This window comes from Wasmannia auropunctata, unplaced genomic scaffold (genome assembly GCF_000956235.1).
Source record: "Wasmannia auropunctata unplaced genomic scaffold, wasmannia.A_1.0 LD334341.1, whole genome shotgun sequence".
Taxonomy (NCBI): domain Eukaryota; kingdom Metazoa; phylum Arthropoda; class Insecta; order Hymenoptera; family Formicidae; genus Wasmannia; species Wasmannia auropunctata.
In genome coordinates this window covers 53,689-71,033 of record NW_012028549.1, presented here as the reverse complement: position 1 = coordinate 71,033, position 17,345 = coordinate 53,689, and the positions used below count along the sequence as shown (strand labels likewise).

Below are 17,345 nucleotides of genomic sequence, written 5' to 3'. Positions count from 1 at the left end.
TGCTCTTCCGATCTCAAACTGAAGATTGAGAGTCTAGTAAAATACTGTAATTGTATTTACGTAGCAACCATATAATATTGTCATAAAAAATTGTTTTAACAATTAAATCTGTTTTTTTTCAATTGTTTTCATAATATGTTTGTAAAGCATTATGCATTTACCATTCCTGAATCACGAAACCTGAATAAAATAAATATGTATAATATATATAATTAACTTGTAAACTCTATACAATAAATTAAGACTTGTAACAATCATTTAGTTCTATTGTTTCCCATTCTTATTCTATTATTTATTTTTACTGTATTTTTTGTACATCAATTGAGTCTCTCATTTTTTTTTAAATATATTTCGAGTTTAAAGATAAATTATTGTATAAATATTGATTTAATATAAATAATCAACACGTTTTTTTATCACTTTTGCAACATTTAACACTACAACCACGGCGATTTGAGCCTCCCCTAGAACCATGAATGGGTTACTTATGACTCATGTTAGTCTTTTACGATTTTTGGCTAGGTAGACAAAATGGTAACTAAATAATACACTCTCATTAATACTAATTCGGTTTACAGTCATCTTAACACATTGTTATCAACAATTGGGTCTAAATTGACCCAAACGCAACATAAATCTGGATATTTACCAAGAGGAAGGATTGTTACCATAAAAGAAAATTATTTGTAATTATGATCATTATTTACGAAGTCACAAAAAATCTAAAGTTCCAGGTGCAAATTCAAATTAACTGGAAAAAAAAGAACTATTAGATGAGTCAAAAATGGCATGGCCACGGTTTTAGTGTTAATTTTATACATATATATTACAATTATGATTAGAATGAAAATAAAATCTTTGAAAAAAAATTGCAGTAATAACATAAAATAATATGAGACTATTTTTAATTGCCTTTCAATATTAAATAACATATCGAGGTGGATTTATAAAATGGAGATCATTATATACTACAGAATCGTCTCTACGAATACCCCCAAAAACTATCAGTTCTCCCCTTCCCACTACAAGAGAATACAGAATTCTCTCGTCGGGCCCCGAATGATCGTTTTGCTTTAGGGGAATCCACAAAGCGTTGCAGTCGTCCGAAAGAACATTAGTAATATCCAATACGAATATCGACAGTGTGTTTTCAGCTTTTTTGGACACTTTCGTCTGCTGCGCCTTCTTATTACGAATTTTCTCCTCCATCCTTCTTAGCGATTCCAATTGACGTTGTCTATTCGTGACTGCGTTACTACGCAGAGGTTGATCGCGAAACGCGGCCATGCTCAGAGTGTTGTCGCTGTAAAACGGTATCGTTTTCGGGATACTGGATGCGTGGGACGAAGCGTGTGCGTTTTGCGAATTGTGTGACCTGGAGAACGCTCCATGCCGTCCATTTATATTTTCATCCTTATCTACGGCAGTTACATTTCCTTGCCTAAAAAAAAAAGTTTAATTAATTAATAAAAATAGCAAAGTTATTATAATTGTCAATCGTAACTCTTTATAGTACCGCTATATTATAAATTCATTGTAATTGCATCAGACCTTTCGGGCAAAGGATTCGACTCGCATAAACGTGGTGAGGTACTCCTTTGAACTTTTTTCAACGAGATACTCATATCATTTGACTTGGTTTGACGTCTATTTTTGCTAAGTACAATAATATAATTTCCCACCTGTGAAAATAACAGTATTATATTTATTCCTAGCAATATACGGGCCAGCTGTAGTCAACGAAACTGCATTTCAATGCAATCGAATTAGATTACTTTAGAAAAAAAAAAATTAGATACCTTACAGGCCTGATGACACCAGATACGCGTTGGTGCCCATTCTGTATTGTGCATATTGACTTTCTTCCACGTCCAAGACACACCCTCCATCGTTAACAACCAAGCGTCATTCATAGCGGCATTAGGTCCTGTGCAACCTCCTGTATATTTTCAAATATGTAATCATCCACTTGTACGTTTAATCGTTTTGACATTAATAAAGGAAAATTTTCAATATTTGTTTCTTATATAAATCAAATTAATCAAAACACTTATTTCAATATCGAAAAGCTATTTTAAGAGCGATTGAAAATATCAAGCACAAGTAGATGCTTCTCTTACCAAGCACAAGTAAATGCTTCTCCCCAAGTTTAATTTGCGACTGGCCGTAACGTGGCTCTGGGTTCAAAACCGATGTACTTTGTTTGTGCCAGGTATACGAATCCAAATTTAAGCACCATACATCATTGGAGCTATCAAATAATACGAGTAATATTACGCATAAATATATACATGTGTATTTTGCTTTTGTATGTACACATGTAATTTTACAAGATAGCATACCTGTAGCCATTACAAACTCCGCCAAAAACGACCATTAAGTTCTTATGTATTGTTGCAGAATGTGCGGATGTTGGTGGTGGAGTTTCTAATGTATTTATAGCGGTCCACTTGTTTGATTTTATAGAGTATACATGTAATTCATTAAACAATTTCCATTGCTGAAAATATATTATCTATGTTAATATATTTCAATGTATGTAGCTTTTAAATTGTTGTGGAATAAGTAATCTATTTTAGATCAATTGTCTAAAATGAGTAATGCAAACTGTAAACAAATAAACAAAACTTTCTAAACAGTAACATTACAGTTTGACTATCTTTCGTGATTTGATTATATAAATTATATAAATCTAATTCAAGAATGCATTTTTATAAAAGTCCAATATAAATATGTGTGTATCAACTGAAACTTCTGTGGTCATCTTATTCGAACAGTTACCTGATGTAATGGATATGGCGACGGATGAGACCAACCTCCAAATAAAATTAAACTGTCCTTATAATAAAGCATAGTGGCGCAAGCTTTGGGCGACGGATAGTTGCCCATGGTGATTGGTCTGGCCCATGTTCTCGTGCTTAAATCTAATTGCCACAGATCATTGAACGTTGTCCATGTAGCTGTACAGCCACCGAAGACGTACATGGAATTGTCATATATGCAAGCAGAATGCGAGTGTCTCTTCCCAATGGTAGATATCCAGTGCATAGACGGCAACGAATCCCACAGCAAAGATCCAAAAGCGACAGACTTTTGAAAATGTGCTTCATTGTGTTCTACCACATCTAGTTAACGGTACATATAAACATATATCAGTATATCAAATTTATTCTACATCAGGATATATAACGTATATAACGTATTTATTACTATTTATATGTCTGACATACAATGAAAAAGTGTCAAATATATCAATACATCGAATTTATTCTGCCGGCGTATTTGAGTAGCGTTTTCACCTGTCTGACATACAAATAATAAGCGTGCAAAAAAAATAAATGTATAAAAGAAATGCGAGTACTTTTGGTAGCGCGGTACCATCTTTTACAGACAAGCCTACACTCCTGGAGATCTTTGTAAGGTGGTATCAGGCTTAGGATATACTCCAGCAATTCGTCGGGCAGGTCGTTGATTTTACATTGCATTTTGCGGCGAGCAACAAATTACGAGCGCACCACAAAAATTGGGTTGTACTTTGTGCGAAATTTTTTAGGCTCGAGATATCATTTCCGCATGATAAAAAAAAAGTTTGTTTTTAAAAAGTACATTTTTTCACGAAGGCATCGCCGCATTTCTTTTACTCGACGAGCGTGCACGTCTTTTCTTAGTCGTGTATGTAACAATTCTGACGATTTCGCAAGATTTCAAAATAAATTTATTAGATAAGTGCGTGTAATCGAAATTGGAAGAGAAAGAGAGGAATATGCTCAAAAATGGCTCTTTGTTGCACTGCTTTTCCATCGACTGTCATGCTTAGTTTAGAGTGAATACTTCGGCTGCGTTCCACATGGCGCTCGCAACGCCGACACAGGAGTATCATGGCCGGCTTTCTGTTTTTCTCGCTACCAGCGCGAGCTCTGATTGGCTTTCTGCCTTTCTGTTTACTGCTTTTCCGTCAAGGTGTGAATTCGCCCTTATGTCCATTTCTAACCAATGTAGATTAACTTAATTGATCTCGGTTTTATTTACTTGTTTTTAAATCTTTTTCTAATTCTTAGAAGTAGAAAAAAGATACAAAATAAGTTAAACCAAGATTAAAGTCAACAAAAGAACGGCCGTCTATCGCTGTGGACTTAATTCCGATATCAGTCTCTCTGGTCACCCTCGCGCCCTGTCGCGCCAACTGGCGCCAACTACGTGTCCGTGAAGAGACTGAAGAGCGGCGCTTTATGAGCAGTCCGGCTTTTGAAGAAATATGGCGGATGTCGAGGTGAGCGAGTCACGTGGAATACGAGAAAATTCTTGCACCACCCGGATGCCGCTGCTTTATTATAATCGATGCGTTTTGTTGTAGCTAGCAAAAGCCTTGAAGGATCTACCAAATCGAGTTCAGACGGCCAGCAAGAGGGAGCGGCGTGAGATTCTGCAAAATGTCGCCAGCGTATTGTCAAATCCCGGTAAGGATCGCTGGGGGAGGACACGGTATTACTTTTTGATGAGTGATAAGAGCCGTACGCTCTTACGTACGGTGGCGTTACGAAAATAAGGTCGGCAGACCGGTTTTCGGGCACCACCGTCGATGTACGTCGCACCGCGATTCGTGCGTCGCTTCCTGCAAAACTTATCACGCAACTCGTTTGGAACAGTCCGGAGTAGTTTATTTACAATATCGCCTTGTAATTACTTTATCGAGTCTCTCTCTCTTTTTGTCTTCCGAGCTGTTTTGATTGAAACTTGAGCCGAGAGATTGTCGTAACACATGAATTATATCGTACACGATAAGAGGAAGTTCGACAACTCCAGCAAGGTTTCTGAGCATTTCCGTTGAGCGTTATCTAAAGATATCTTGACATATTTTTGTGAAGATTACGTAACACGTGACAGATATTTAAAAAAATATATTTAATATATTTTTATCAAGTAATTTATTGTAACTATTGGTTTCCATGCGCTCCAGTTCGACTTGGGCTAGTGGGATTTTGAAATACTTCCATTGGGCATTGTCAAAGATATATTGACATATTCTGTGAAAATTGTTACGTAATATATGTAACAAATATTTAAAAAAATGTGTTTAATATATTTGAATCAATTGATTTGTTGTAATTTGTTATATAGTTTTCTATGTGATTTAACTTGATTATGCCAGCTATAAAATTTTATTTTCTCGTCATAGGTATATAAGAATATTTTATAAATGAAATTTCCACTTTAGAAATACATTGATTTAATATATATACATATATATATATATATATATATATATATATTTTCTAAGGGGACTAATAAAAATATATATATTCAATGTATATATTCTTATTAGTCCCCTAAAGTGGGACTTACAAAAAAATAACTAATAAAATGTTCTGTATATACGATCCGATTGACTTTAGGTCAAAAGATTTTCATAAAACACCTTTATCTGAAAATACTTTCTATCGCGCGAATTTACAAATTTATTTATTACAGGCATTAATGACAAAATTGTTAATGGAATCTGTAAGGTGGTATCACTTACCTTACATAGATACAAAGATAGTGCTTCTCAGTCCTACGTGAGAAACATAATTGTGGAGCTAATTAAACAACAACCAGAGGCTACTATCAAACATATGACAACTGTAGTTTCGGAGCAAGCTACCTGGCATAAGAATGTGGTTCCAACGTAAGTCGAATCGGGAATAAATTCCACTATCAATTATTTATTTACTTATAATAAATTTTTTCTAACAACGCGCCTTTTTTTTTGTAGCTTGAACACTGCTCGAACCGCGTATATTGCATTGAAGTGGTCGACTTTACTTATTTTTCATGGATATAACAAACGTCGTATAACACAAATGGATGAGTCTTTAGCAAAGCTGATCGAGGCGCAGGCAAATTTATCTGCTGCGGCTTTAGCGTCCGCAGATAAGAAACTTGCCAACAAGGTGTACACATTACTCGCGCACGAATGGGTGGCCATCGCAGACATAGAAACTTATGTCGGACATTTAACAAAATTGGAGCTCGGTAACGGCGTAATTATTCTAGCCAGTTTACTTACAAGATATTTAGTTACCACGAAAAGGAATGATTTAGTGGAACAGTTGAAGGTAAGTGAGGACAAAGGTACACGCATAATTTCTAAATATAATATACACGCGTACATGTGTATTATAAATTTCAGACAAACATGATAGACGTTTTTATAAAAGTGACGATTAGCTGTAAGAAGAAACCAGATTTGTACGTAGTCGATGCAGCTGTGCCACTTCTTCGGAGATTGACTCACGAGGAATTCAAAACCCAATTACTTCCCGCTTTGCAAAAAGCTATGTTGCGAAACCCAGAGATTATAATCGAATCGGTCGGTCACATCTTAAACGGGTTGAGCCTTGACCTGAGCCAATATAGCCAGGAGATAAGCAAAGGATTGTTCGCCAATCTGCATTCCAAGGAGGATTTGGTACGGGACGAAGCGGTCGAGGCGTGCCGCAAACTCGCGCTCCAATGTTCCGACACGACGGCCCTGGAAACCCTACTGTCGTCCATATTCGCGGTGTTTCACGGATCGGAGGGCAAACTTACGGTCGTGACGCATAAGATCTCCGTGTTGCAAGGCGCCGGGAATCTCAGCTACAACGTGGCCTCGGGCAGCAGCGTGCAGAAATTGGCCGAGACGGCCTGCGAGCATTTTGTCAAGGTGCTCGAGACCGAGGTGCACGAGAAGACGCTGATACACGCCCTTGAAATGATGGCGCTGTGGTCCAAGAAGTTCTCGTCTAGCGTACCAAAAATCGTCGTGGACTCCTTCAAGAAGGGCATGGCGGCGAAAACGTCCACCGCCGCGGTGCGCACCGCCTACATCAAGCTGTTCTTCTCGATCCCCGCCGCCACGTACTCGGGCGTGATAGCGCCGATCCTCGCGCAGGCGATAACCAGAGCTACGCAGCAATGCGCGCAGCCGGCGGCGGTGACCGAGGGCCTGGTCGCTTCGTATTTGCTGCTCAAATTCGTGCTCGCCGACCAAGTGGAGAACGACAAGCAGAGCGTGCTGTGGAACGCGATAGACGAGCAGATATTCTTTTCCGAGAAATTCCTGTCGACGTGCAGCGACGATATCCTGTACCATCTTATGCTACTCTGCGAACGTCTTATCACCGAATTCTCCGACAAACTGAACGAGAAGGCTCTAACTGGGATTCATCGAGCGATCGTGTCTTGCGCCACTGCCCCAAATTCCACGACACGGCAACGATGCTTTCCGCTGGTTAAGAAAATTATGACCGGTTTGGGCACGTACACGCCGGCGCAGGCACTGCTGGCGGAGTTTAATAAATTTTTGGAAAACATCAAGATTAAATCGGAATCGGATAAGGAGAATAAAGAGGAAACCTCAATGGGCGAGATTACCGGCAGGTGTCTCGCCGATGGATTGTCCGCCATATGCTCGGGTTCCTTCTTATTCGAAGCGCACACCTATCAGATGACCAGAGACGCTCTGCTTCCATCTCACCATCCGGCGCTACTCAAAGCCATACCGAACTTGTGGTTCAAGATCGCCAAGAACTACAATCTCGTACCGAAGGATTTCTTACGCAGCTACAGCAACGAGGTGAGGAAGATGTTGATCCAGAACTATAAACCGGCGCCGAACTACGAAAATGCGCTCATAAAAATCGTCTCGCTCGCACCGGACGCTTTTCTACCCGCTCTGGTGTCGAACGTCACGAGCAAGCTCGACGATCCGGAGATCTTGCGAGTTACCAAGGACGAGTATTTCACGTATCTCATTCCCGAGGGGGAGCTCTACGACAAGAGCGTGCTGCCCGTTAACGACGAGAACGATATCCTCAGTTCTATGAACATGAAGAGAGAAAGTAAGGTCTACTCGTTCAAGGAGCAGCAGGAGGAGCTTCAGCTGCGGCGCGAGTTGTACGAGAAGCGAAAGAGAGAGGGCAAGATAAAGGAGCCGAAGCTGACGCCTAAGCAGGAGGAGACCGTGAAGGCGCAGATCGCGAAGGAGAACGGCATTCGCAAGAGATTGACCGAGTTGAAAGCCAAGATTGACAACACCGTGTCTTTGGTGGCGTGCTCGATACGCGGCAATCGGCAGGAGCTGTCATTGTACTTAAAGGACCTTCTACCGCCCATTTTGAAGAATCTGGGCTCTCCGCTGGCAGCGCCCGAGATGTCGGAGCTTTACGTGTCTCTTCGCCAAACGGTGACGATAGACAACAGCGCGATTCTAGGCGACCTTATTGCTCACGTTACGCTGCGGCTGCTGCAGCCGCAGTGCGATCTGGACCAAGCTTGGGAGGAGGAGAATCTAGATGTGGCGGTTAAAAGAACGCTGAATCTTATACATACGGTGACGATAAAGAGGAAGGAACTGTTCACGGCACCCGCTTTCTGTTACGTTTTTCCTTTCGTAAGGAAGACTCTGACGTCGTACAAGGACGAGGGCATGATTGTACAGGGGCTGCAGTTGATTCAGGAACACGCCAAGCAGCGAGGCAGCACCACCGATTTGAAGGATCTCAGGCATCCCAGACTCCTGCCGCGCAAGCAAATGTTCGACTTGCTCATCGAGCTTATGGAGACCACCACGAGTCGCGTGCAATCTCACGCGGTAGCGACCTTGCTGGACGTCGCGCAGTCTGGCAGCGGTCAACCGGGCGCGGCGATCGCCACCAGCGAGGACATAGACTCGTTGATCGGCGCGTTACAGAATTCGCTGTCCACCGTGAGAGACGCGGCACTCCGGGGACTGACGGTGATACGACAGGCCTTCCCGTCCCGGAAGGAGGATCAGGATCAGCTCAACAGACTTACGAGGCGAGTGTGGATCGCCCGCTTCGACGTGAACGACGAAAACAAGATCCTCGCTAACGAACTGTGGAACGCGGCTGACTTCACCGCGCAAGTGGAGGTCCTCTGCGAGGAGCTGATCCAGGACATCGCTCATCCGGTCGAGCCGGTGCAACAGGCGGCCGCGCACGCGCTAGCCGAGAGCCTGGCCAACGTGCCGCATCTGACGTCGACCGTGTTGGACAACCTGTTGCAGCTGTATCAGGAGAAACTGGCCATGATCCCGCCGAAGTTGAACGATTTCGGTCGCGTCATCGAGCAGCCGATCGACACGTGGGGTCCGCGGCGCGGGGTGGCGCTCGCCCTCGCTCAAATCGCGCCGCTTCTCACCGCCGACACGGTGCACCGGCTCATCCAGTTCTTCGTTCTGACCGGGCTCGGCGACCGGAATCAATCGGTGCGCACCGAAATGCTCACAGCCGCCGTCGCGGCGGTCGATCTTCACGGCAGCGCGAACATCACGTCGCTGCTGCCGGTTTTCGAGGAGTTCATGGACAAGGCACCGAAAATCGGCAGTTTCGACTCGATCAAGCAATCGGTGGTGATCCTCATGGGATCCCTGGCGAGGCACTTGGACAAGAACGACCCGCGGATCAAGCCCATCGTGATGCGCCTCATCGCGGCGCTCTCCACGCCGTCGCAGCAGGTGCAGGAAGCCGTGGCCAATTGCCTGCCGCATCTGACGGACGCCATCAAGGAGGACGCGCCGAAGATCGTGGACAATCTGATGGACCAGTTGCTCAAATCGGACAAGTACGGGGAGCGTAAGGGCGCGGCGTACGGGCTGGCGGGGCTTATCAAAGGCATGGGAATTCTCGCGCTGAAGCAGCTGGACATCATGAGCAAGCTGACCAACGCTATCCAGGACAAGAAGAACTACAGGCATCGCGAGGGCGCGCTGTTCGCCTTCGAGATGCTGTGCACGATGCTCGGCAGACTGTTCGAGCCTTACATCGTTCACGTACTGCCGCACTTGTTGTTGTGCTTCGGCGACTCGAGCCAGTACGTGAGAACCGCTACCGACGACACTGCCAGAGTAGTTATGAGCAAACTCTCTGCTCACGGTGTTAAACTCGTTCTGCCAAGTTTACTGGCGGCTCTGGAAGAGGACTCGTGGAGAACGAAAACAGGTAATTGAGCGCAATGTCGCGTTTATTTTGTTAATTAATTAAGTAAATAAACTGTAACTTTTCTGTGGATTTTAATCTGGCATAGTTTAGCCTTCCACCTTTATTATTTTTATGTTTGGAGATATATGAGACTTTTTTCGGTGTCAAAGCCTTGAGCTTGAACGAAAAATAATCTTATGTGAATTTTGACTCTCCTGATTTCATTATAATTGCAATTTTTATAGGAAGGGATTTTAAACTCCTTATCTTCAATTTCTATACTGCAGCTTTGCCTTTAAATTTATTTGTTATTATTTCCTGTTCTTTAAGAATGTAGCGATTTTTTTATTACCAGTTACCTTATTGAATTAAGTTATTTTGGATACTTTTTTTTCTATCACAGTCTATTATTTTATTTATTATTTATTTTTGTAAGTAAAGTAAATAGTTTTAAACTGAGATTTAAAATTCGTCTCATTTTCAGGATCTGTCGAGTTACTTGGCGCTATGGCGTACTGCGCACCGAAACAGTTGAGCAGCTGCCTGCCGAGTATCGTGCCCAAACTGATAGAAGTGCTCAGCGACTCCCACACGAAGGTGCAAGAAGCCGGCGCGGAGGCGCTCAAGGTCATCGGAAGTGTCATCCGGAATCCGGAGATCCAAGCTATCGTGCCCGTGTTGCTGAAAGCGCTGCAGGATCCCTCGCACAAGACCGCCACTTGCCTGCAAACGTTACTGGACACGCAATTTGTACACTTCATCGACGCCCCGTCGCTGGCTCTGATCATGCCGGTCGTGCAGCGCGCGTTCCTCGACCGTTCGACGGAGACCAGAAAAATGGCCGCGCAGATCATTGGCAATATGTACTCGTTGACAGACCAGAAAGATCTGACCCCGTATCTACCGACTATTATTCCGGGTCTGAAGACAAGTCTGCTTGATCCAGTGCCCGAGGTGCGCAGCGTGTCGGCGAGGGCGCTGGGCGCGATGGTACGGGGAATGGGCGAGTCCAGCTTCGAGGATCTGCTGCCTTGGCTCATGCAAACGCTGACCTCCGAAACCAGCAGCGTCGACAGATCCGGCGCCGCCCAGGGCCTCTCCGAGGTGGTGCGCGGACTGGGGGTCGAGAAGCTTCACAAGCTCATGCCGGAGATCATCAGTACGGCGGAGAGAACCGACATCGCTCCCCACGTGAAGGACGGCTACATTATGATGTTCATATACATGCCGAGCGCGTTCACCACGGAATTCACGCCGTACATAGGACAGATCATCAACCCCATCCTGAAAGCGTTGGCCGACGAGAATGAATATGTGCGGGAGACCGCGTTGAGGGCGGGACAACGCATCGTCACTCTTTACGCCGACTCGGCCATAATGCTCTTGCTGCCGGAGCTGGAGAAGGGCCTGTTCGACGACAACTGGCGTATCCGATACTCGTCTGTGCAACTATTGGGCGATCTGCTTTACAGGATCTCCGGCGTGTCGGGGAAGATGTCGACCGAGACCGCGAGCGAGGACGACAACTTCGGTACGGAACAGTCGCATTACGCTATCATAAACGCCCTGGGCGCGGAGAGGCGGAATCGCGTGTTGGCCGGCTTGTACATGGGTCGGTCGGACGTAGCTCTTATGGTGCGTCAAGCGGCTCTCCACGTTTGGAAAGTGGTGGTAACGAATACGCCGAGAACGCTGCGGGAGATACTACCAACGTTGTTCACTCTACTGCTGGGATGTCTGGCGAGTACGAGCTACGACAAGAGACAGGTGGCCGCTCGGACGTTGGGCGATCTCGTACGGAAATTGGGAGAGCGAGTGTTGCCGGAGATCATACCGATCTTGGAGAAAGGTTTGCAGAGCGACCAGGCCGATCAGCGCCAAGGGGTGTGTATAGGCTTGTCGGAAATTATGGCGAGCACCAACAAAGATATGGTGCTAACCTTCGTCATTAGTCTCGTGCCAACGGTAAGGTGAGTAACGACCGTCCTCGCAGAAACAATAACGATCGAAACGCGTGATCGGGCGTTTTAGATAAAGCGAGATTTCGTAATTTCTGTTTCAGAAAAGCACTGTGCGACCCGCTGCCGGAGGTCCGTCAGGCCGCGGCGAAAACCTTCGACGGCTTGCATTCCACGGTGGGCGTTCGCGCCCTCGACGACATATTACCGGCGATGTTGACGCAACTGAACTCGCCCGACCCGGCGGAGGCGGAGAACACTTTGGACGGCTTACGTCAAGTGATGGCGATCAAGTCGCGCGTTGTACTGCCATATCTAGTCCCGCAATTAGCCTCACCGCCGGTTAACACGAAAGCACTGTCGATACTGGCGAGTGTGGCAGGTGAAGCATTGACAAGGTTCCTCCATAGAATCTTACCAGCATTACTCACTGCTCTTTCCAGTGCGCAAGGAACGGCAAACGAACTGCAGGAGTTAGAGTATTGTCAGGCCGTTGTTCTTTCCGTCACCGACGAGGTGGGCGTCAGGACCGTGATGGACCAGCTGATGGAGGCCACGCGGGCGGAGGATCTCTCGAAACGGCGAAGCGCCGCGACGTTGCTTTGCGCGTTCTGTCGCGACACTCGCGCCGATTACAGCCAATACGTTCCGCAATTGCTTAGGGGTTTGATTCATTTGTTCACCGACGAGGACAGGGACGTGTTGCAGATGAGTTGGGAGGCACTCACAGCCGTCACCAAGGTGAGCGTGTGAATGGATATGCACGATAAATCGAATGCCAGGAATTAATATTACATTATATAAAAGAATGCGAGAAATGTTAAATTATACTACATTAATTTATACCATAATTATAATATCTTAATTTATACTATAACTTTATTCATACTGTAATTTCTTATATAAATATATATTATATATTATAGATATTAATTATAATATCTTAATTTATACTATAACTTTTCATACTTAAAATATAAATTCTTTATTTAAATATTCTTAAAACAATATCAATATTTTTAATTGCTTTACTTCTTGCAGACTCTGTCATCTGAGCAGCAGATAGCGCACGTACAGGACATTAGGCAAGCCGTTCGGTTCGCAGTGTCGGACTTGAAGGGCCAGGAATTGTTACCCGGATTCTGTCTTCCTAAGGGAATCACGCCGATCCTACCGATCTTCAGAGAGGCGATACTGAACGGTCTGCCGGAAGCGAAGGAGCACGCAGCTCAGGGGCTGGGAGAAGTTATAAGACTGTCCAGCGCGGCCGCGTTGCAGCCGAGTGTCGTGCACATTACCGGTCCGCTTATCCGAATTCTCGGTGACCGTTTTAATTGGAGCGTTAAGGCGGCCGTCCTCGAGACGCTCGCTATATTGCTTGGAAAGGTTCGTACGAAATTGAACATTTTTGAAACTTTTGTCAAGACGAGGATTTCACATCTCATATTATTACGCGATGAATTATAAATAAACAGAAGAATATATACACATAAGATATTATCTTTCAATCATTCCCAAGAAAAGGTTCTTCTGTTTTCGAAATTATTTATCTTGCTTACAGGTTGGCGTTATGCTGAAACAATTCCTACCGCAATTGCAAACTACGTTTTTGAGAGCGTTGAATGACAGCAATCGGCAAGTCAGATTGAAAGCAGCTTACGCCCTCAGCAATCTGATTGTCATTCATACGCGAGTCGATCCCTTATTCACTGAACTTCATACTGGTATTAAAACGGGAGATGATCCAGCGATAAGGTAAGTCTCGATCTATACGGATACGACCTTTGAGTATTGAAACATTTTACAAGAATTTAATGTCATTCGGAACAGGGAAACGATGCTGCAAGCTCTCAGAGGTGTACTGACCCCGGCTGGTGACAAAATGACCGACCCGATGAAGAAACAAGTATTTGCAACGCTCAGCAGCATGCTTAGTCATTCAGAGGACGTAACGAGGAACGCGGTCGCTGGTTGTTTCGGCGCCCTTTTGCGATGGTTAACTCCGGAGCAATTAGCGATTGCATTTAACGATCATCTTTTATGTAAGTTCACAAAGAATACGATATGTGGTTTAAATTTAACGTTTATAAAAATTACGCTATACAAAATTTGCCTTGAGGTTCAACAAATGATTTCTTATGTACTTTTGGCTGCTAACACGAATCTGAGCTCTTTGAAATGGCTTTAGCATGTCAAAATTTTGAGAAATCTTATAAAAGTTACTACAAATCGCAATTTTGGCATTTTTCGATAATTAATAACTTTGAACTAAAATATACAAACTTTCGCAAAGCGAAACAAAAGATCTAAATTACTGCTGTAGGATAAAAAAAATAAACCAAACAAAGGTAGTTTTAAGAATGTAACTAATTTCACTGATCTTATTTAATCTATGAACTCATTCAGGGGCACATTTAATTCTAAAACATAAATTTAAAACAAAATTTGACACTTATATTTTTGGATTGCTAAACATGAATCTAAACTCAAATTCTAAAAATGCAAAATAATGGATTTAATATGGTCGATACAAAATTTTTAAAATTTGTAAAATTAAATTTTATAAATATTGTGTTCAGTGATTCTAAAAATATAAAAGTGTCATATTTTGTCTTTTAGAATTAAATGTGCCTCTGAACAGATTCATAGATTAGATAAGTTTAGTAAAAAGTTTAAATACAACTTAAAACTACTCTTGTTTGGTTTCTTTTTTATTCTATAACGGCAGTTTAGATCTCTCGTTTTCGCGAAACCTTAAAAAAATTGATTGTTGCTCACTGTTATTAATATATGATTGATATTCAATTAGCTAACGATGTTAATGCCGACTGGGTACTCAGGCATGGACGTTCAGCTGCACTTTTTGTAGTATTGAAAGAATCGCCCACCACGGTGTATCCTAAGGAAAAGGATCGCGTTTGCACGGTGATACTTTCATATTTGGCTGCGGACAGAGTGCAGATTGTCATGAACGGCGTACGAGCGTGTGGATACTTATTTCAGTATCTCATGAACGAATCGCAGCCGATACCACCGCAAATTTTGTCACCTTTTGTGAGGGTAAGTTCAAGAACATTTGTCATGTCTATACGAGATTCTTAATCTCGTACCTCTAACGAGGTACATTAAAAGACGAACGTTGGCGTTATCCTCAGCGTACAATTAAATATGAATGCGGTAATTGACCGTCGTTTCTGACATGTGCGAGTCATTGGCGGTTACCAAATCCACAGTGAAATCCTTAAGAATTGCGAAAGAAACAAATCCAGATATGACTTGCTTCTTCCAATGTAAAACGAAGGTCCAGATGAAGCTTTGACGGAAAGAACGATAATATAAATTTTAATCCGCGTAATAAAATAATGATTTAACAAGAGTTGAAAGTACGTGATGTCTATGACGAGAATTGACATGTGTCTCTGGTCAGTTCTCGTAATCGACACAACATACTTTCCACTCTTGTTAAAACATTATTTTATTATGCGATTGACGTTCGTCTTTTAATGTAGTAATGTATTAATATTTGTTAATATTTAATTTTGAGCACCAACAACCGCTTTGACTCTCATTAGTTTTTTTTTTTTTTATGGATTCCTGTGAAACAGATTTTAATTTCTCTATAAAGAGGAGATTTATCGTTCAGCTGCATTAATTTTCGATCCTTTTAGAAAATCGAAACATATATGGGGTGATGATCGGATTCGAACTTGAGACCTTTCGAATATAAATCGATCGTTCTCACACAGAGCAACACGTCATCCCAAACACAACAATATTTTGTAATGTTAAATCCATATTAACCCTTAATATATCTGCTTTAATTTTCAGTCGATGAATAACAACAGCAATGACGTGAAGCAATTACTCGCCCGAGTTTGCATTCATCTTGCCCGTAACATACCACCTGAAAATATGTCGCCCGAACTGCTCAGGGCACTCTTGCCAATGTTGGTGAACGGCACGAAAGAGAAGAATGGATATGTCAAAGCGAACAGCGAGCTCGCACTTATCGCGGTGCTTCGGCTGAGGCAGGGCGAAGAAGAACATCAGGTTAGTTGCTATTTCTCAACTGAGTTATTTTTCTAAGTCTTTTTTTCTTTATCTTTATATGTATCTTTATATATTATATATAGATTATCTTTATATATAGATTTAATCTTTACGAGGCGTGATTGTCCCTTTTATTTAATTAATCCTTTTTTTTTATGTAAAATGATAGTAACAGCCTTGTCATCTTTTTTCAGCGCTGCATGGCTTTCTTGGACGTTGGCGCGAAGGAATCTCTATCCGACGTGGTTAGCAAAGTGTTGCGTAAAGTCCTCTCTCAACCGGAGGGCAAAATAGAGGAATTAGACGATACGTTACTCACGTGAGAGATATTGTACTTCCCGGGGCTTATTACGCACTATACCCGTACCAATAATCGTATTACCCATCATTATTCGCCCGATCTCTATAAAGAGGAGATTTACCGTTCATGTATCAGCATTATGAACAAACTAGCTCGTTCATTGTATCTCGATAAACAATTAAAGAGCGTGAACTGTCGCTCGATGTTCAAGTTACTTAAACTAAGATGTCCTGATGTCAAGCGATTCGAACCGGAATTGTACATACTTTTACGAGAGATGTTTTCTATGATTCATATAACCGCCACCTGACATCCAACGATCACCACCGCACGAGCGTTTTCCCACTTAAGAGATCAGAGGTGACAGTCGGAATTTATTATCGAGACTTTCTTCGTGTTGAAGGTGAGATAAGATTTATTATTTAAACCGCGTTACATTTTATTATTCACACAACTGCATTTTAAACAGTCCCATTATTATTCAATTGTTTATAAACTCAACATGGTTGTACTACACGTGCGTTATATCAAACATTGATTTTTTTTTATTTGCTGTAAGAAAAAAATATTTGATGAAAGTCCACACAATCGACTTGAAGAGTTATAAAAGTCAGCTCAATGATTCGCTCATGTAACTAGACTATGAGGCTGTACAGAAAATGCTCGCTTGCTTCTGTTAAATTTATTTATTTTTTGCTTGCACTTTCTGTATTTTTACACTAGATATATACTCGAATATAATTCGAAAGCAGTACCGTTTGTTTTGGGAGTATAGTGCGTATTTGACAATTCTTTTAGCAGTTGACATATTGAGAAAGAGCAGAGAAAGTGCAAGATTTAACGTAAGGTAATCGAAAAAACGTAACATCCTTGGTTAATATTTAAAAAATTGATTGTTATAGTATAAATAATTTTTAAAATATCTCTCTTTCTCTATCGCACATTCTTTTATACAGATAATTTTTCTATATTTTTTTTCTTTGTAAAAATGCTACGAAATACATAGCGCGAAAGGTGGCAATGACGAAAGAGATATGGTCTTTTAAAAATTATAGAGAAAGAAATATGATTAAA

The 17,345-nt window shown here is 42.3% G+C and overlaps 2 protein-coding genes across 2 annotated transcripts; one reads left to right on the top strand and one right to left on the bottom strand.

The window, feature by feature from the left end:
* Window positions 1-774: 774 nt before the first annotated feature.
* Window positions 775-3,828, bottom strand: LOC105458750 (F-box only protein 42-like). The gene is made up of 7 exons (XM_011704270.1): window positions 3,362-3,828; window positions 2,782-3,125; window positions 2,343-2,500; window positions 2,121-2,251; window positions 1,800-1,939; window positions 1,552-1,682; window positions 775-1,441 (listed from the first exon to the last, which is right to left on the bottom strand). The coding sequence occupies exons 1-7, from the start codon at window positions 3,483-3,485 to the stop codon at window positions 922-924; spliced, it is 1,548 nt and encodes a 515-aa protein (XP_011702572.1). The 5' UTR covers window positions 3,486-3,828; the 3' UTR covers window positions 775-921.
* A 367-nt stretch (window positions 3,829-4,195) lies between these two features.
* LOC105458749 (translational activator GCN1) lies at window positions 4,196-17,131 on the top strand. The gene is made up of 13 exons (XM_011704269.1): window positions 4,196-4,270; window positions 4,355-4,457; window positions 5,470-5,665; window positions 5,753-6,095; window positions 6,170-9,983; window positions 10,447-11,932; window positions 12,025-12,661; window positions 12,962-13,306; window positions 13,482-13,675; window positions 13,751-13,962; window positions 14,730-14,980; window positions 15,749-15,970; window positions 16,165-17,131. The coding sequence occupies exons 1-13, from the start codon at window positions 4,256-4,258 to the stop codon at window positions 16,291-16,293; spliced, it is 7,947 nt and encodes a 2,648-aa protein (XP_011702571.1). The 5' UTR covers window positions 4,196-4,255; the 3' UTR covers window positions 16,294-17,131.
* Window positions 17,132-17,345: the final 214 nt, after the last annotated feature.